Here is a 21377-nt window from a genome sequence, read left to right as displayed (position 1 = left end):
GAAAAACTGACCTCACGAAGCGACCAGGATTTTCACCATATCCTGGACCATACTATCTCCTTCTCACAAAAGAATGTGCAGAAAGGGATGGTACTTGCCTGAAAAGAGCAGTTGCTCTTCTGTGCCACATTGTGTCTTCTGGGACCCAATGCCTGCAGAAGTGAAAAGAGGATTTGCCTCTTAAAGGAACAGAGGCTGGGCTCTGTAGGATCAGCTGAAGACAGAGTTATGTCCATTGTTTTGCAGCACTTCTGACCTACCACACTTTGTCTTACCTGGCATCCTAACACAATCATTTTCCTACTCACCTCTCATGCGTATAACAGCTGTAGATATGGAATTGCTGTAGCAGTAATTTAAGACTAAACTAACACATTTATGCTGGAGTTCAAGTGGAAACAATAGGGTCTGACTCTATTCATGGCCTTTCAGTACAGAGGTCAGCAAGTGGTAACTATGCAGCAAAGGGAATGATGCTACCATATAGCTGCCACAGTCTACCCCATGTGTTTTTGAACATTTCCTCCAACATGGCTCCCTTCCATACCATGCAGAGGAACAAAGCATATGCCTCTTATGAGCCTGGAGACCTAGATAGTAGCCTAGCAGTTATACAGAACACACTTTTATTGTGGTAGCCATATCAGAATTCTGGAACATCCTGGATGGGGAGGAGTTGGGATATATTGATTAAAATTTAGAGTGAGCCAAATATATTCTTAAGTAGGTTTAAACTACAATTAAAATGTAATTGGTTCTGTTACAGATAAATTAGAAAAAGCAAAAAACGAACAGAAGGAAAAACTCAACCTGTGGCTGAATCAGATGTACATCTTTTTTGTGAACAAGTTCTTTGCTGCCTACAAGCATGCTCAAGTGGTGAAGGAAAATGTAGAAGAAAATAGGAAACGGAATGCTGAATTAGCCATACAGTTGAAAATCAAAGAGGAAGCAAAGTGAGTCTTAATTTAAAAGCTTCATTTTACACCCAGAGACATCTAGAGTAAGGCCTTACACGAATACCATGTTCTTGAAGATTTAGGAAATTGTCACTCTGCTCTTTGATAAATCGAAGCCACTAGCTACTTTCAAAATACTCTATTGGATGACTGATTTATATAGTGCAACCAGTAGATTACAGTAATCAATTTCTTTTCATTTGTCATAGAGTGTTACCAAGGTTTCCTCAGAAAGAAATTGAGATGAAAAAGAAAATGCTTACGTACAACACATAACTACCCCTGGCACTTAGGGGAAAGGCCCTGCATAAGAACTCTCTGATTACTTTCTTCTTTTCTGAAGCATATTTGGCAGCTATTTCTGCCTATCAGGAGCTAGTCTCAATTATCCTAGCTCATTGCAATCTGAATATATCACAGCAGCCCCTTGTCAGCAGGGGTTCACATGGGGTTTAACATTTTTCAAACCCCTCTGTAGAACACTCAGCTACTTTTGACATCAGTCAGTTCCTCAGGGCTTAGGTTTCTTACATGGATGATTATTTTCCCAATGGCAGTGACTTCAGCTCACAGAAGGAATGAGTTTCAGGCCCTAGCAACTGATCCACATTGTATCATATCTTCTAAGGATAAAGGGGGCATTGCAGATCCAGCTGACTTTCCTTCCATGGCCATGTGAACATTTCACTTTAATGAATCTTTTGTCCTGCCAATGTTCGTCCTACATAGATCATGATGAGGCCCTGTTCTGTGCTGAAAGGTGACTGGTGTTCTAATTAGAGCAGACTAGGTGCTTGTCTACACACACACAAGTTGTATCACTTTACACAGGTACAGTTAAGATGATATAACCCCTATGTGTGGGCATATCTCTACTTGTATATTCTACCTGTACACAAGGACCTGTACACAAATATAACTGTTTACACTAGGGACTACACTAGATTGGTAAAAAGATCAGACCCCTAGCCAAAATAGTTATGCCCACTCAAACTTTGCGTATAACCGGTCTAAACAAACTTTACCAAACTCAGAGAACTTGGGAGGTAAGGTCCCATGAGAAGAAAACTTAAAGACAAAAAGTAGTTCAGGAGAGCTGGCAGTTTCTCAAGGAGACAATATTAAACATACACTATCCTGAGGGGAAGGAAATATAATAAGAGGTCAATATGGCTCCCTCAGGAGCTCTTTAATCACCTGAAAATCAAAAAGGAATCCTACAAAAAGTGAAAACATGGACAGATTGCTAAGGAGTACAAAAGAATAGCACAAGCACATAAGAACAAAATCAGAAAAGCTAAGGCACAAAATGAGTTACCTCTAGCAAGGGACATAAAAGGCAATAAGAGGTTCTTTAAATATATTAGAAGCAAAAGAGTGACAAAGGAAAGTGTAGGTCCTCTACTTAGTGGGGAAAGAGAGCTAATAACTGATGACATCAAGAAAGCTGAGGTGTTTAAAACCTGTTTTGCTTCAGTCTTCACTGAAAAGGTTAATGCTGACCAGACACACAACGCAATTAATATTAACAACAAGGAGGATGGAATGCAAGCCAAAATAGGGCAAAACCAGTTTAAAGAATAATTAGATAAGTTAGATGTATTCAAGTCAGCAAGGCCTGATGAAATTCATCCTAGTACTTAAGGAACTAGCTGAAGCAATATCAGAATCATTAGCAATTATCTTTGAGAACAGTTGGCGGATCAGTGAAGTTCCAGGAGACTGGAGAAAGGCAAACATTGTACTATCTTTAAAGAGGGGAACGATTTGTTCCAGTATCTTTCCAGTTATCAATCAATTTTGTAGCATCTGGAGGAAAACAGGGTTATAAGGAACAGCCAGCATGGATTTGTCAAGTATAAATCATGCCAAACCAACCAAATTTCATTCTTTGATGGGGTTACTGGCCTATGGTAGTAATAGCTATGGTATCTCTTGATTTTAGTAAGGTTTTTGAGTCTTACATGACAGTCTCATAAGCAAACTAGGGTGGTGTGGGCTAGATTAAATTACTATAAATTGGTACACAGCTGATTGAAAGGGTAGTTTTCAATGGTTTGCTGTCAAACTGGGAGGGTGTATCTAGGAGGGTCTCACAGGGGGTCAGTCCTGGGTCCAGCACTAGTCAATATTTTCATTAATGACTTGGATAATGGAGTGGAGAGTATGCTCATAAAATCTGCACACGACACCAAACTGGGAGTGGTTGCAAGCACTTTGGACAATCAGTCTGAATTCAACAAGCTGAAATTCAATAGAGACAAGTGAAAAGTACTGTACTTTACTCAGGAAGGAAAAATCAAATGGACAACTACAAAATGAGGAATAATGGGATAGGCAATAGTACTGCTGAAAAGGATCACAAATTGAATAGCAGTCAATGTGATACAGCTGCAAAAAACACTGTGTATTCACCAATGTGTCAAATACAAGACAAGAGGTAATTGTCCCACTCTGCTTGGCACTGGTGAGGCCTCAGCTGGAGCCCTGTGTCCAGTTCTGGGCACCACACTTTAGCAAAGATGTGGACAAATTGGAAAGTGTGCAGAGAACAACAAAAATGATAAAAGGTTTAGAAAACCTGAACTATGAGGAGAGGTTAAAAAAAAACTGGGTATGTTTAGTCTTGAAAAAAAAAGACTAAGGGGACCTGATAAATCTTCCAGCCTATTCAGGGCTGTTATAAAGAGGACTATGATCAGTTCTCTGTCTCTGCTGCAGGTAGGACACAAATTAATGTCCAGCAAGGGAAGATTTAGGTTAGATATTAGGAAAGCTTTCTAACTGTAAGAGTTATTAAGCTCTGGAATAGGCTTTCAAGGGAGGTTATAGAATCCCCATCATTGGAGGTTTTTAAGAACAGGTTGGACAAATAATGGTCAGGGATGGTCTAGGTTTATTTTGTCCTGTCTCAGCACAGGGGCCTGGACTAGGTGACTTCTCAAGCTCCCTTCCAGCCATACATTTTGATGATTCTATAAAGCACCGAGAAAGCCCACACAACTTTTTTCTTTTTACAGCTGTTAAGTGGGAAATGACTATGGGTAAAATTTTCATAAGTGCCTAATGCTCCTAAGTCACTAAGTCTCATTAATTTTCAATTTGATACCAAAGTCTCTTTTGAAAATGGAATTTAGGGACTTACGAAAATTTTACCCAATGTTTTCAGTGCTTTGCATTGCTGTGACGTAACTGGTCTGAAATGGAGTGAGCCTTGGCATGACCTAGAGTCTATGTCCACCATACCTGCCTAATGGGTGTGCCTATCACAGACATAGGCAAAGCAACTACACATTCCTTTCTTCATACGTTTGCAAAGCATTACTGGTTGAATTAAGGCTCCAAAAGGGATTCTCTTTTGAGGTTCTCTGTGCTCCAGCACTTGTTTCCAAGGTAGGAGAGATCAAACTCTCTAACCTTCATAAGAAATTTTTTTTAATTTCAGGACATCCTTCATTTTCAGTTGGTCAAATATTTTTGCGTGGCATTTGCTTCTGTGGTGTGGGCTTATTCTACAGCTTTATAGTCTGTGCCTGATGAGAAGTAATAGTCCTCTCTCCCAAAAAGCCCTCCTGGTCCACTGGCTCTTGGAACATCTCTCAAGGAGTGAGACTCCTGTACAGAAGGTGTCTTTAGAGAAGGGGAAATTACTTACCTGTAATTCTGCTTCCCTGAAAATATCTTGCAGGATTGTCACTCATCTGCTGACTTCCTCTCAGAACTTGGTGGTTACTTATTGACATTTTTTCCCTTGTACCTTTTTCATTTTCTTTACTGAAGCACTTAAAAAAAAAAAAGTATGCCCAGGCTAACCACTGAGATAACTAATGTGATTTTTATGGGGATTTAGTTAAACCAGCATAACCAGGTGGACACTTTAGTTTAAAACTGCTTATATTGGTTCAGCTTGCAACTGTACATTTACAGGTGCAAGTTAAACCCACAGAAGACTGTCTGTCTACACAGTTACACTAGTTTAATCAAACAATTTAATTAAACAAATGCAACTTTGAGTGGAGATAAGCCCTTATACTGATCTGGCATTAGTTTTCTTTTATGGGAGCTTTGCCTTCTGCATAATCAAAAGAATTGACTGGACCATTCAGAGAGTAGTATTTATGCTCTACATTGGGTGGCACAGGATGACTATTAGGGAAGCCTACCTCACATGTTCCACAGCTACCACTACCTTCAAGGGTCAAACAGCAACTGGAGAGCTAGGGTTGCAGTCTTGTGCTAACGAGATGATATGTTCAGAGAACCAGGATCACAGGGAAGTAACTTTTTCCTTTTAAGAATGTGCTTGAGTAGAAAAATTTGGATTATGCAGTGATACATGAAGCTTAACAATAGTTGATTGTGAAGTAGCAACTACACAGAACACACATTTTAGGAAAGGATTAAAAGGATCACATTTTTCATTAGGTAATTCATTCTGCATGTAATTGCAGTATGGCTATAGTTACTTAAGCAAAACAAAATCATTTTAGCCTAGGATAAGTTTGCATGAATTTGCTGCAGTGGTAAACAAGTATAAACTTTTGTTTGTTTGTGTGATCTTAGGCTTATCTCCATAAGGGAAGCAGAAGAGGCCAAAAAACAAGAAGCCACTGCTGCAGAAAAAGCAGAGACAGATAATGGAGTGGTTAAAGAGCCAGAGGATTCAGCTCTACAGATTCCACTTCCTGCAAAGGAAGAAGTAGTGATTCTGCCTCAGCCAGTCATTAGCAAGGTTTCTGCAGGTGTGAAGAAAAAGAAAAAGTAACTTAGGCTGACTGTTGAAATAGTAAAGTCTGTGCTTGTTAACATTTTTAAGTATTAGATTTCCTTTCTAGGTCTGTAAAATCTAAACATTAAAATATAGGTTCCAGGAAATGAAGGCCAATACAATTATTTGTATTTGTTTACACTGGAGGGAAATTTAACTCTCCATAGTCTTCCCCCACATCCAAACTTCCCCCACACCTCCATTTACTGATATCCTGAGCCCCCTAGAAATTGGGGAGTGTGATTATATATTTGATTGTTACATAAAACTTGTGTAAACCTTTTGAACATACAAAGCCATTCTATAAATGTACTATGCCATATTAGGAGACATTTTTCCATTAAAAGTTAAAAGATCATTAGCGTTTCAAGTTTGTTTGTTGGCTAACTCTTGTAACCATGTGACTGCATAGTCTGAATGGAATTTAAAACTATACAACCTGCATGAGGTTTTTGCTTATCACACCTATTTTATGTACACTGGCATGTAAGGAACCCAGATATTTCACTCATGTAAAGTAAACCTTTGGGCTTAATCCTGCATCATGTGATTTCAGTGGGACAACTACTAAGATCAGGCCCTTATCCTTTTCACTTCTTTTATTGTTAAAGCAGCAGCATCTGTCAACTTATACAGGGAGAGGAACAGGTTAGTTTACTCGTGTAGTATGGAAGAACTGGTGCAGTGTAGCTTTTACATGCTTATGATTCCGAGACCACCATTTTAGGTAACTCAATATCCTTTACTGTGGGTGCCACTTCAGACTCAGATGATAGAGTTAACATCAAGTACCTCCCCCTCTCTTTTACATGCTAATGTGTAGAAAAACAATTTAAATCCCCACACTCAAGTCCACTCTATTATGCAAGTGAGCATAGAAGGGGAACAAAAGGGCCCTTAAAATTGTAACAATTATTAATTTTATTGTCCAGTAAAATATTAACATAATATTAGAGAAATGGAATGGTACAGTTGAATTATCAGACTGGTTTTAATTAGTTTGCCCATAAATATTTTAAAATCTAAAAATCTTATGATCAGAGTTTACAGCTTCAGTAGAAATTTGATTCTTACAAAGCAAGTATTGCTTTACTATTGTCATTATTCCAGTCAATAATATGACTAATAACCCTTCATGTTAAACAAAAATGTGTCTGACATTTGTAGATTTTTTTTCACTAAATCAGCCCTTTGCAGATCAATCCAGGAAGAAAATATTATTGAACTGTGTTGCACAAAGCTTCTTTACTTCTTCTGTTTAAAAAAAAAAGAAGAGAGGGATTTCAGAAACTGCACACACTATCACAACATATTATCTAAACACCCTGATTTTGAAAGAAGACTTAACACTAACTGTATCCAGGGGAAGAAATTACGTTTGTTAGGGTTTTCTGCTTTTAAAGCATGTTCTCGCTCTTAAAAAAAAAAAAAAAAAAGCGTCCGGGTGCATATCAACTCCTTATTTCTATTTTTAGTAAGAGAAGGGTGGGTCAATTTTGTTCAGCAGGCCCAGTCTGAAAATTCACATATCAGTCTTTTCATGCCAAATATGGAGTTAGCTTCTATCCTGTTTTCACAGAAAAAAAGAACTTTTCTTGTTAAACAAGTCTTCCTTAATTATTAGAACAGGGATCCTCAAACTGTGGGTCGTGACCCTACAGTGGGTCATGACCCTGTTTTAATGGGGTTGCCAGGGCTGGTATTAGAGTGTTGGGGCCCATGGCTGAAGCCAAAGCCCAAGGACTTCCACCCTGGCTGGTGAGGCTCAGTTTACAGGCTGCCCGGCCCGGGGCGGGGCGGGGCTCAGGCTTTGGTCCCCCCTTCTGGGACCATGTAGTAATTTTTGTCGTCAGAAAGGGGTCGCAGTGCAACGAAGTTTGAGGACCACTGGATTAGAAGAAACATTGATAAATCAATTTCCTTACTGAAATAATATTGATTAAAGTCTTTTGTTTTGTGCTCCCCTACTTCCTTCTCACAGAGAAGATTAAATTTCCAGTACAATATTTTTAGCGATTGCTTTGTAATTTAGGTGCAGCACTATAATTACGGTATAAACCAGGGATCAGCAACCTTTGGCATGAGGCATGCCAGGGTAAGTCCTCTGGCGGGCCAGGCCGGTTTGTTTACCTGGCGCGTCCGCAGGTTTGATCAATCACAGCTTTCACTGGCTGCGATTCGCTGCTCCAGGCCAATGGGGGCTGCGGGAAGCAGCAGCCAGCACATCCCTCGGCCCGCGCCGCTTCCCGCAGCCCCCAAAGTCAGACCAAAGGTCCATCTAGCCCAGTATCCTGTCTGCCGACAGTGGCCAGTGCCAGGTGCCCCAGAGGGAATGAACAGAACAGGTAATCATCAAGTGATCCATCCCCTGTTGCTCATTCCCAGCTCCTGGCAAACAGAGGCTAGGGACACCATTGCTGCCCGTCTTGACTAATAGCCATTGATGGACCTATCCTCCATGAATATATCTAGTTCTTTTTTGAACCCTGTTATGGTCTAGGCCTTCACAACATCCTCTGGCAAGGAGTTCCACAGGTTGACTGTGTTGTGTGAAGAAATACTTTATTTGTTTTAAACCTGCTGCCTATTAATTTCATTTGTTGAACCCTAGTTCTTGTGTTATGAGAAGTAGTAAACAACACTTCCTTATCTACTTCCTCTACACCAGTTATGATTTTATAGACCTCAATCATATCTCCCCTTAGCTGTCTCTTTTCCAAGCTGAAAAGTCCCAGTCTTATTAATCTCTCCTAATACGGAAGCCATTCCATACTCCTAATAATTTTTGTTGCCCTTTTCTGAACTTTTTCCAATTCCAATATATCTTTTTGGGGATGGGGCGACCACATCTGCACACAGTATTCAAGATGTGGACGTACCATGGATTTATATAGAGGCAACATGATATTTTCTGTCCTATTAACTATCCCTTTTCTTAATTATTCCCAGTGTTCTCTTCGCTTTTTTGACTGCTGTTGCACGTTGAGTGGATGTTTTCAGAGAACTATCCACAATGACTCCAAGATCTCTTTGAGTGGCAACAGCTAATTTAGACCCCATCATTTTATATATATAGTTGGGATTATGCTTTCCAATATGCATTACTTTGCATTTATCAACATTAAATTTCATCTGTCATTTTGTTGCCCAGTCACCCAGTTTTGAGAGATCCTTTTGTAGCTCTTTGCAGTCTGCCTGGGTCCTAACTATCTATAGTAATTTTATATCATCTGCAAATTTTGCCACCTCACTATTTACCCCTTTTCCCAGATCATTTATACACTTTGTGCATTTGACAGCACTTTAGGTATAGCAAGTTTGTCTCCCTCATTTCTGTGCATCTTCCGCACAGAAGCAAGGAGAGAGGAAAAAACAATTATAAATAGAGAAGTAGGGCTGTAAAAGCAGAATAATTAGCAGGAAGGTCAGGCAGGGGCAGATGTAGAAACAAACTATTTTTATCTCATAAAAAAACCTGTCTAGTTTTCAAGTTGATATTGCCCCATAATGTTCTCATTTTTTATCCAAATAAATTGGGCTAAAGGTAATATTGATGCATGTTTCTTCATGTACTTGGTATATCTTAAATTACAGTGTAAAACTGAAGCAGAAAAGCACTTTGGGAGAAAAACAGAATTTTAATACTAATAATCTTAATGATGAATTCCCTTTGTGAACATATTTTGCCTTGACTTATAAAAGACAAATTCAGAAAAGTAGGCATTTTAACCTCCTGGAAATATAATAAAGCACTTCATTTATTAAATATTCCAAAATTAAATTTCAACAGAGCACTCCCATTAATGGCAAGGAATAAGATAATGGGCATTGAGTCATCGTTAAGAACATCAACTTAAAGTCTGCTGAATATTTATGATGATTTCGTTGCCATGCAAAACATGGAAGAGAGACTTAAAGCCTTAGGCAAGCTGATCTGGTCTAGCATAGAAAAAATCCCACATTAAGTGTATCTTATATAAAATAGAAAACTACAAATCCACTGATAAGCATTTTAGTAACACCAACAGTATTTAAAAATAGCAAAAATAAAAAAATCCTTACCATTAACTTCAATCAGGTTTGCATTTTTTTGATTCAAAATAACATACAGTTCCCGTTGATCAGACTTTTTCCCAACCACCCAGTAGTCACTCATTGCCTTCACAATGATTTCCTCATCCTCATCAACTCTGAAAGAAATTGGATAAAACAAACCTTAGGAAAATTTGTAGTGACATTAAAAATAATGGACTTGATAGGCAAAATAAATAACTTACATTACAAGCAACAATATTGAAGTAAAGAACAAGAAAACCAGCAAACAGAGCAGCTTTAGTAATTGTTTAACTGTCCTAAGGGTTATGAATAAACTATATGTGAACTGAATAGCTAATCTCGCAGGTTACTGTGACATTGCATAATTGACAGAAAATCAAAAATGAGCAGGTATGCTCAACTGAGGAGATATAAATACTGCAAGCCAGTGCCAGCATAGCCTGCACAATCTCCATTTGGGAGAATTTAATCACGAGGAAGTAAGCCAACCACTTATTTAGTCTACTAGTCAACCAAACATCAGTGCTTTGAAGGAAGCTGCTTGGTGTCCACAGTTGCCAACTTTCACGTGGTAGCACCCTGACTTTCACAATAAGGCCAAAACAAGCCAATCCCTGAGAACCCCAACACTCTATGTGACTAGATCCCCCTGGCGTGCAGTCTGGGACTATGGTGGGCCTGCTGTGCATCCCTGACTCTTTCCTCCCTAGCCCCTGCTTGCCCCCCACTCCCCTGCTTGCCAGGAGCCGATCAAAAAAATGAAGGAACAAGCTACAACCTCACAAGCCAATTAAGCCAAAAACAAGCTCAATTTCCACGGTTTCATGGGTTTGGCGTGTCTGTTGGTGTCTCTACAGCCAAAAGGAAAACTGCTTGCTGTATACAATACACAGCATTATATCAGCTTCATATGGATAATGGGAACAGGGAAGAGACAAAAAAGCAAATAAGCATTCAAGAATTTTCTATCGCTAAACCAGGATTAAAGCAGGTTGGATGCTGGTTACAGTCTTACACAAGACTGGCATACGACACAGTGTTAATCAACATAGTTTTCTACAGTAATTGTAGACTTAGAAAGGCCAGTTATAATACACCACCTCTCTTCCTCTTCATTATTTTCAAATCCATCTCACATAGGTGACCAGATAGCGAGTGGGGAGTAATAGCTGCCTACATAAGATAAAGCGCCTAATATAGAATCACAGAATATCAGGGTTGGAAGGGACCTCAGGAGGTCATCTAGTCCAACCCCCTGCTCAAAACAGGACCAATCCCCAATTTTTGCCCCAGATCCCTAAATGGCCCCCTCAAGGATTGAACTCTCAATCCTGGGTTTAGCAGGCCAATGCTCAAACCACTGAGCTATCCCTCTCCCCATATCGGGGTATCTGGTCATCCTAATTGCACAGTTTATTCATGTGGAGACATTCTTATCTTCCAGCCATCTTTTCTGCTGTATGTGAACATCCCAACTCTGAAAATCATAAGAACATATTCTCTAAAAAACTCTCCTCTTTTCTGCTGCCCACCTGCTAGCTAGTGTTTCCCCATTTTGTCTCTTCTTCACACTCCTCTTTCATGTAAATTTTGCTCCTGTTTGTTCCCTCCTACCTGTGGCCTGCTTTCTTCAAGAGCATTGATGGGAATACAGCATGGAATACAATAGCTCCAAGCAACACATGGAACAGCAGAACACCAAACACAGACAAGCGTTGATTCCACCATCACAGGAGAAACTAATACATTTTTTTCAAATAAGTACTTGGATTTAGTGTTTTATTATAAGCACTATTTTAAAGAGTTTAGTATGTTAATTAGTAGGCAAATGTGGGATAATATACCCTCAAAATTAGGTTTCATCCTGATCTCTAATAGTCAGAGACTGACTTAAACCCTGAAGCATAAGGTTTAAATCCCTTCCAAAATTGGTTATTAATTATAACTGTGGATGTTCTTGATATCCACAGAAGTATCCAATCCCTTTTTGAAATCTAGCCCAACATCTCAGGGATATGAAAAGTCACGAAAGAAACAGACCAGAAGGGTGGGATAGGACAGACATTTCAATGTATCAAACTGGCTACAGTGATACAGATAAAAGAAAAATCTGTTCTATATCACTTATTCCCCAATTGTATATATTCAGTAATTGTATGTATATATACACATAAATGAAAAACCAGGATAATTCAGTAGTTGAACACTGCTAAAAGCTGAGGCCTATTTGGCAGAAGGAAAAATGTAAATAAGATTACCTAGTAAAATCACTGTTGATATCACCTAGAATCTTCATGAGGTCAGGGTGAACGGACGTGAGGGATACACTGGGTGTTTTCCTCATGTGAATTGTACTTTTCTCTGCCAAGTTCATATGATTGAAATAGATAAACTTAAACTGAGGTTCCTTCTCAGACCTAGGAAAACAAGTTAAAGAAAATGGTGACTATGTGGTCTTTGTGAAATGTGCGTACGTAAGTCACAGATCACTAATCCATGCACAACATGAAATCCATGATCAGGTACCTTATCATCATACTGAGACATTGTGCATACATTACCATTAGGCTTGGCAGAATTTGATTTTCTTTTTTTTCTAATTTTGACCATTTATCATTTATTTTTAAGATTTTTTTTAACTGTTGCTGGAAATTGAGGGGACATGTGTGAAGGGTTGGAGTTAGGGCAGCTTGGCAGGGGGCTCCCTGCACAACTGAGAGGCCCATGACACCAGGATGCAAGGTGAGGGGGAGGCTGCGGCCGTGGCTCAGGGGAGCAGAGACCTCAGGCCAGGGCTGTGATGAGGATGACAAAACCCTGGCCACAGGGTGCTGCTGAACAGTTCCGGACCAGGGATGGAGCCATTCAGCAGCAGGGTGACCTCCCCCATGGCCAGGGTCTGTTGCTTCTTCCTCACCACAGTCCTGACTGGGGGTCTCTGCTCTGCCCCACCAGAACTGAACCCTTCCCCACACCTTGTGCCTCCAGGGATCGGGTGTCACCAGTTCTGGCAGCTCAGGGAGCTCCCTGCAGCCCTGCTGTCACATGACAGCAGGGCTGCAGAGGGCCCCCTGAGCTGCCACAGTGCTGGTGACGGGGAAAAAGGGGGCAAGGCTGCAATTCTGCCAACTTTTAGTGATCAATATTTTTTTTTAGTTGATTTACCAACTTCTATCAATTGAAATTGAATCCTGCCATGCCTAACTACTTTTCAAGACCAGTGGCAGGGTTGACAGACTGTTTTTGAATAGCCATTGAAATGAAAAAACATTTAGACCTCCAAAACACTGACACCATAAGAGAGACCTACATAAATTCCTAGTACAGGAAAGAGAATAAAATTACGTCTGCCTAATGGCATTTTCTGCTCTTACCAGGACTCACCCACCGGTGGGGGACATCAGAACATCTCTCTTTCTCTTTCACTAGCTCTTTGAATTCTCCCACTGGGCCCATGATCTCACACCATTGAACCCCAGCTGGTTGCTGGATTGGTTGGCTACTCTGGGGAGACAGCATATAGGGAGTGGGGATCCTTGCTGCCTCCCTAAAGAGGAGTCAACTGTTGACTTGGTTGGGTGCTGTGTCACTAATTTGTTTCATAAGGGAATTCCCTAGAACTGTACCAGTGTTTCATTGACTCTCATATTTGATATCAGGAAAAGCTTCCCCTCCTTCCCAGAATGGCCAAGCCAACGAGAGTTTTTCACCCTCCTTGGTGGATTCGGGCATGAGATGATCTCCCTTTCCCAGTTTGGTAAGTCAAGACTTAAATTTAAGTCATTGATATTGGTTTTGGTGATGGCTTCAACAATTATAATCAGGGAAGGTTTGCTGCAGCAGTTGGCACTTCAGGTTACATATTCAATTGTTTGGAACTGTCTCATCTAGGCTAGGCGTCATATGGCAGTTTACTCACTATCACCTTAGCAGACCAGCAAATGGCTCAAACATCTGGATATCTTGATCCCTATTATGTCACGCAACTGCATTAGTGTAAAAAGAAACCATATAAGGTTATCAGGGCACTGCTGCATTAAAATGTTAAGGGAGAGTTAATAAGATGATCTTCCTTTGCTTTAATCCCTCAATGACACAAAAAAACAAGTATTTAATGATTTAATAGGTTGGCACCATTGCAAGCATATTTTATTTGACTCACTGCAATTCTGCCAGTTTAGTACAGTCACCACACACCAAAGTAAGTGTGTATGTATCTTTGGTATGATTGAGTCATCCTTAGAACAGCAATACTGTAGGAAACCAACAAATACTCCATTAGAGTAGATTAGAGTGGTGCTATTATATAAAACAGCACTTTTCTTTTAACATAAAACACAAAAGGAACTAGAGAAAAGCAAACCCACTATGTAAAATCCAGCAATGATTTACCCTGGGCTTTTAAGAGTTAGACAAAAGGAATAAAGATTTCAATAACAGAGTCCCAGACCTCTATAGCCTTGAACTGTTAGTTTCTTGCAAGATGGCACAGTACTCTTGGTAAAGTATAAGACTTGCAGCTGTATTTTGCTATCTAGATTTTTTTGAGCTAGTGTGCATGTTGTTATAGATGAGGCTTATAGAGCTGCATATTAAGGTTGCCTGACACTTCCCATTATAACATGCTGTTTTAAGTTGCTTATAACTTTGCCAAACTTTAACCATTTGGACTGAAATTTTACGTCAGGTGTGTCTGCCTCAATCTGAATTGCACTGGAAAATTTTGGTTCAGCTGTTTCCAAGAAAGAGGGTATGGAAAAATGTTTTGCCCACATTAAAATAATTCTGGAAACCTTTTCTTTGAGAAATTATTGAAATTTGGCAGGGAATGGTCTTTGTGTTAGTGATATGCTTTTTACCATCCCCATGAAGATCTGTCCAAATTTGACCAAGTTATAAGCCTTTGAAAAACTGTGGTTTGCATATGCTCAAAAGAGGCTTAGATTTTTAGCAGCTAAATTCCCTGAAGAGTCAGTTGCACACTGGGCACGCTCCAGTCCAGGGCTGAAGGAGTGAAGCTGGACTTTCCACACCATTGCAGCTCTGGGCCATGCTGGGTCTGGGCACATGAACAGAGAGCAAGGAGACTGTCCCTCCTGTGCTCTCAGTGACCACCCCTGCTGGGCTCAGGGAGCACGGAGGAGGAGGCTGTGACTCGAATGCAGGGTAGACAAGAGCTGGGCCTGCCGTGGGATGGAGGGAAGATGGCTGGTGGGGTTGGACGGGAAAGATTGGGATTGGCTGGACAAGACCACAGGAAGCTGGGAGGGGGAGACAAACTGGCTGGGCAAGGGGACTAGGACCTGGAGCCAGGGAGGAAAAAACAGGGAGGGGAAAGAGACTGTGAGCCAGTAGGTGAAGGGAAGGAGGTGAGGGGGGAAAGGGAGACATATCTAATGTGGAGCCAGGGTGTGGGGGAAGAAATGAGATTGGCAGAGCAAAGAAATTGGGACAAGGGGCTGTGGGCGGAGAATGGGACACAGATTGGACAAGGAGTCTAGGGAGAGAGATTGGGACTTGGAGCCAAGTGTGGATGTGGGAGGTGGCAGCAGCAGCAAGAGGTCAGTGAATGGGAGAGAGAGAGCAGGGGAACTGTTATTGGTTGCATAAGGAAATTCAGGACAAGGAGCTAGGGGTGGTGGGGGGGAGGATTGGGAATGACTGGGCAAGGAGACAGACTGGGAGTGGGAGGAAACTGGAATGGGAGCCTGGAAGGGTAAGACTAAGACTGGTTGGGCAAGGAGACTAGGACTGGGATGAGAAGCCTGAGGAGTGGAGACTGGGACTGGCTAAATGAGAAAAATGGGACTGGGATAAGGAGCCACAGGCAGGGAGAAGACAGGACTGGGACAAGATGGAGGGGATGGAGTAGAAGGGTTCAAGCCTGAGGAGTGGGGAGGGACGAACGGGCAGAAGAGAGTGCAAACCCACTAGACACACTCCATCCAGAGCTTGGAATGGAACCTAAGAGTCCTCAGTCTCACCATTCCTCTGCTGGCAGTAAGTACATGAAACACAGTGGCAAAGCTTACCACCTCCCTCTAATGTTGATTCACATACAAGATGACAACCTACTACTGCTATCTGTTACTCTGTTAGCTCACATGGCCTGTGTGGTGGATCTAAACGTTCCAGTCCTGCCGATCATCCAGGTAGTTTTCAATAGGATGCCACATGATGGAATTTCTTTTTTCAGTTTGCTTTTTAAAGACCTAGGAAATGCTAAAAGAACATTAAAGGCTGCAAAGTCAAGCACTAAGCAGTTAGGAAAAGGGGTAGAGGGCCTGTGGAAAAAACAGTATGCGATCATGTAATTAAAGACAGTAGCATAATGCATACGTACAAGGGGCAGAATTAAGGTTGCAGAGGCAACCTTAATTCTGGCATCTCCTAACTTTTGAGTGCTTGACTTGCCACCTAAATAATGTTATTTTAACATCGATTTTTTGTGTCTACATGATATACAATATACAGGGAAAGGTTATGTAATGCACTGGCTAATGTGCATGCTGCTCTTTTCTACTCCATACAATGTCAGATATCTGCAGCTGCCATCCTTGAGAGACTGACCTATGTAGGGTAATGCCTAATACTGCTCAGAGATAATATTCTTCTAGAGCTCCAGTGGCAGTGGTCCTTCTAATATCAATGTGGTCCACATCATAATATCTGAGCATCTGATACATACAAGGAATTTTCCTCATAACTCCTCTTGGAAGTAGGTAAGTATAATTATCTCATTTTACAGATAAGGAACTGAGGCACAAAAAAAAAAAAAATAAGTGATTTGTCTAAGGTGTCAAGACAGCCTGTGGCAGACCTGGGAATTGAACTGAGGTCTCCTGAGTCCCAGCCTGGTGCCTTATTCACAAGGCTATGCCTCCTCTCTGTAGAGAGGAAAGTCCCAGGTTCTGATCTTGATACTGCATACTACACTGTCTGCATGTGCATATCCATGGATTTGTAATAAATTAAATTACATAGCCAATATATTTTATCTAAACTGAAAGTCCTCACCTTGTCTACTCAAAAATATAAATGTCATGGCCCTTATTTACCTAAATGAAAAATATCATCCCAGTGTATTTTTTTTTTACACTATACACCATCAGTTTGGGAAAAACAAAGTCTCAGAAAGTCAAGAGGAAGGTCACCACAAAACTTGCCTCATTGTCTATAGTCTGCTATGACTGACTACCTGCTGCCCAGTTGGGCTTACGGGAAGGCACCTGCTGGGCGAAAGGAAGGGAAGGGTTTACAAAGGGAGAGACAGCAGCAGCTGTTCTCCTGTCTACCTCCCTGGGCTGAGAGAAGTCCACAGGTAGCAGCCTTTCCCCTGCGGCTCTCTCCTCCATTATAAGGCTCAGGTGCCTACCCTTCAGCCCAGCTGGGCAGCAGCTAATCAGCCTCAGGTGCATTGGAACCTGCTCCCACTTAAAGGGACCAGTCACACTGGCAGTGTGATGAAGGTAGGTAATCAGAAAGACTCCTTTCCGGTTTTGGGGTTAGCCTTTGGGAAGATGTTCAAGAACAAGCCATCCTCACACAATGTTTCAGTGGCAAACTAAGTTTTCATTGAAGTCAGCCAAAAATGTTCACAAAGTGGAGGAACAAGACAATAAATGTACAGCATGTGGCCCATGCAAGAAAATCCTCTCACTCTTTGTCTATAAGTTTCTACAAGTGACCCTGGCGTTATGCAGCGCATTGAGGGAGCAGAGGATTATCGTCTACACTGATCTCTATTTGTATGATCCATTTAGAATTCTAGTCTTGCAAGAAAACACGCCGCCACATCAGTACATCTTCTCTAGCAGTTCCATTTTTTTTTTTTTTTTTTGCAGGCGGAGTAGAGGAAAATGAATTGAATAAGTATAGGCAGCACAATGGGCCCTGAAAGCTTCCTTAGCCAGGCAGCTGGGGATTCCCCTGGAAGCACAGAGATGGCATCAGCTGCTCTATGACACACTCTATCCCCTTCAGCCACAGGGATGGCCAGAACATTGCTGCACTCCGGCTGGTGTAATGGTACCATGGTTACTGTAATTTACAGCAGGCGTCAAATGTTACCCAGCAGCCCAAAGGATCAGAGGAACACAAAAGTGGTTTAAAATGCCTCTACCCTGCTCCCAGTTGGGCCCTACACTGAACACAGCTTGGCTGGATAGAAGGACAGGAGTCGGAGGCAATACTCTCTTATCAAGCCCATGAGTCGGGTGCCTGAAGAAATAAGATTGTCAAGGCATTATCACCTTTACCTTTTAAACAAAACCTCTTGTCTGCCCAAATAATGATGGGGCCCCACAGCTGAAGCAGCCTTTGGGCAAGTATATTTTCTAGTAAAAGGTGCCAATAAACTGCTTATTTTGTATATCTAAGACCTTGAAAGATTAGGTAGCACCTAAGCCTCAGCAATTTTATTTTTTTCAAACTTACGAGGAAATCAAAGTTAAAATGCCCCTGCCCCCCACTTTCCTGCATTCCATGGGCCCTATTGCAAAGAATCAGAGACAGAAACTCCTTCAGAGTAATTGGATTTTCTCGGAAGTTACAGAATCTACTTTTATTTAGACTCCTTGTTAAAAATGATCTGAAGAATTTCCAATTACTTTAGGTCCTGTCCACATTAGCTTCAGAACAACAATAGGTACAACCAGAGTCCTGGTTCTGATCCAGTGTGGATAGGACCTTAGAATTAAATACTAGATACTTCCACCAAGGGGAATGGGGAGATGCATACTAAATTTAAAATTTGCAAGACATGGGAAGGGGGAAAAATAAGTCCTCGTTCTCCTGCTCCCACTCGAGAGGATACATCAATGTCTGTTATGCTGCTAATGTTGCACACCCCAACAGAACCCTCATTGCAGACTAAAAATGGACTATTGGGATAAGGTAATTTCTGTTTGCACATGAAAAATTACCACAAAACCTCACAGGAATTGCCTGACCACTGAGTCTGAATGCCCCTCTGCCCTAGCTATTTGGGGTAGGCAGTATATTCTACAGTTGTTGGACTTTTCCTTTTAATTATTTGCAGGTTTCCTTTAAAATGGTTAATACTTTGATAATTAGTTGGGTAGGAAAAGAGTAGCAATTATAAGATTGTAAGAATAAACATGTGCAAAAGGCCTTGCCAAAAGCAAAATGAACCTTAACCACACAAGCACCTAAATAAAATTGTTACTTTTATAAAAACTAGTGCAGTTCCCCCAGGGCACTTAAATATGTGACAATGGATGCTCTATAAATGTCTAAGATACATATGGAGAGAGATAACTTCTTATAAAATATACATGTTAATTCAAAGAGAATGCTCTTAAAATATATACTCATATTGTTACCCTTATTGAAGCAGTCATTAAAACAGACTTTGAGCTACCTGGTGAAGGTCTGCAATAGGAACATAAAGATAGTACAAACCCTGATATCCTTTTGTTGATGTTGTATTGTTCACATATGTCTGATGCTAATACTGTGAGTTGAGGCCCAACAATGCTGTCCAGTTTACGGCAAAAATCCAGTGTAGGTTGCATTGAGGCTATGAAGCAGTTTTAAAAAGATAATGAGTTTTTTCCTAACAGTACATGAGGTCTATACTATTTTGTGCCAAAAAGGCAAACATGTTCTTTTGTAGCTAACTTTAAACATTTATAAGAATCTTGGACCATATTCTGCTGTCAGTTACACCCAAGAAATCTCATCAACATCCAGGGGGCTTCCATGGAGTAACTGAGGGCAAAATAGCATCCCTTTTATACCATCAAGCAAAACACAGTATAAATAATCTAATTGACTAAGAAGTTGGTGAAAGCATCCACACAGAGCAAACTAACATACAAGACTATAACAAATGAATATTTTGCAATAGAAAAATCAGGCTAGATTTATGTTTGATAATGTTTTGGTAAGGAGATAGTACAGAAAAACAAAGTTGTCAAAAGAAAAGAATTTAATCTCCATGGTTTACTTCAAATCATACAAATATGTACCTACCATCAATCATAAAACAGACAGCTGCACTCATGGCCTGAAACAAACCAAAACAAAAACAATTACAAAATAAATTTTCTTCCCTCAACCTCACCAATACGTTCACTGTAGAAGTCATTTATCGTATACCAGTTAAATTTTGAAAATGCCTTAAGTCACAGTAAAGCTAGCATGTTAACAGTAAAACCTTTGCTCCCATGAGCCTATATATGATACCCAATTTTCCATATTACATCAGTCCTACACAAGGTTTTTAAATCAGCTGTTCATGAGGGCTTTGAGAAGTACTGTGCTACTCTGCAGGAATTTAAATGTAACCTGGCTAGGGCATTGCCTACACACAAAATTTGCACTTAATCTTACTAAATCTTTAAGTAAAATCAGTTTTAAAATCCATTTAGTTAAACCAGTCCAAACCCACATGTAAACCTTTTTATAACACAGATATAACCTTTTTAGCTTAGGGTTGGCACTAGCCAGAAACCAGGGTAAGGAGCTCTGAGAAAATATTACACATGGCTAGCATATTTTGCTTTCCGAGTTCACTGCTGGTAAAGCAACATGGAAGGAATACAGACAGACTTTTGCCAAGTTTGCATTATTTGGATTAAACCAAAGCCTCCAAAAGACACCCAGAGAATTCAGAAAAAAGAATATTTGAAGTTTTAAATTTGAACCTTCAGACAGCTCCCTCTCTCACTGTTCTAAGCTGGTCGTGCCATATGCACCTTCCTGCATGGATTCAGAAACAAAACAGCAGTGTTTTCCTCCTGGCTGGATTCATAATACACTGGAATAGAGAGAGTTTGGTACCTTATAAACAATTAAATGAAGTTCTTCATAAGTGCCATCTGTGTTTACAAATATTTTGGGGAATCTGCATTTTGCTTCTGGATCATTAAGATTTAAAGGTCCAGTAAGAAACCTAAAAACCAGAATTAAACAGGATAGATATAATTCATTTTTATATTCAATAAAAAAACAATTTATGAGCACATGAACAATTTTTTAAAACAACTTTTTAAATACATGCATACATTTGAACACACAGAATTTCTGTCTACCCAGTTACTTATATAACTCCCTGTCACCGTAGTATCTGAACATGTGTCCATGTCAAATTACTAATTTCAAATTAACTGAAAGACTTAGGTCCCAACTTCAAAGAGACTACTCATGTTTAAAATTAAGCATGTGAGTAAGAATTTGAATGATCAGGGCCTTAGTCTAGAGTAAACTTTGTGAGAATGCACAGAAAGAGGGTTCTTTTAGATCAAGATAAACAGAATGTTGTGATTCAAGACTGAGTTGCAAGTGATCAGTGGCCTTTCAACAGCCTTTTCTTGATCAAAGGTGACTACTGCTCAGGGAAGCAACAGTATTTACCAACAGGCCCACAAAAAAAACCTCAAAAAACTTAGTATGTTAGCACCAAAATAATTTGGAGCTAGGGAAATAAAGATAAAAAATACGTAGATGATCAGGAAAACCCAATAAATTCTCCAGTAGCTTTTAAAAGGAATACCCTATCAGTGATGACTACAGAATGTACTCTCTGGTACATCTCACTCTTTTGCTCCCTAACAATATATACAAATGTG

At 40.4% G+C, this 21377-nt stretch overlaps 2 protein-coding genes across 13 annotated transcripts in view; one reads left to right on the top strand and one right to left on the bottom strand.

Annotated features, from left to right (window-relative positions):
* LOC141994846 (radial spoke head 10 homolog B-like) overlaps nt 1-6073 on the top strand; it is a 36242-nt gene extending 30169 nt beyond the window's left edge. For all 11 annotated transcript variants that reach the window (XM_074965278.1, XM_074965282.1, XM_074965275.1 and 8 more), the window contains 2 exons: nt 767-956; nt 5523-6073. In XM_074965278.1, the coding sequence (XP_074821379.1) occupies nt 767-956; nt 5523-5724 (392 nt within the window). In that variant the 3' untranslated portion in view covers nt 5725-6073. The remainder of the gene's footprint in view (nt 1-766; nt 957-5522) is intronic.
* A 259-nt stretch (nt 6074-6332) lies between these two features.
* CCZ1 (CCZ1 vacuolar protein trafficking and biogenesis associated) overlaps nt 6333-21377 on the bottom strand; it is a 32440-nt gene continuing 17395 nt past the window's right edge. For both annotated transcript variants that reach the window (XM_074964595.1, XM_074964594.1), the window contains exons 10-15: nt 20590-20701; nt 19780-19813; nt 19207-19324; nt 12042-12200; nt 9790-9917; nt 6333-6981 (exon numbers count right to left, since the gene is read on the bottom strand). In XM_074964595.1, the coding sequence (XP_074820696.1) occupies nt 6926-6981; nt 9790-9917; nt 12042-12200; nt 19207-19324; nt 19780-19813; nt 20590-20701 (607 nt within the window). In that variant the 3' untranslated portion in view covers nt 6333-6925. The remainder of the gene's footprint in view (nt 6982-9789; nt 9918-12041; nt 12201-19206; nt 19325-19779; nt 19814-20589; nt 20702-21377) is intronic.

This window comes from Natator depressus, chromosome 10, assembly GCF_965152275.1.
Source record: "Natator depressus isolate rNatDep1 chromosome 10, rNatDep2.hap1, whole genome shotgun sequence".
Lineage (NCBI taxonomy): Eukaryota > Metazoa > Chordata > Testudines > Cheloniidae > Natator > Natator depressus.
Note: the sequence above shows the minus strand (reverse complement) of the source record. Positions and strands in the feature narration are given on the sequence as shown.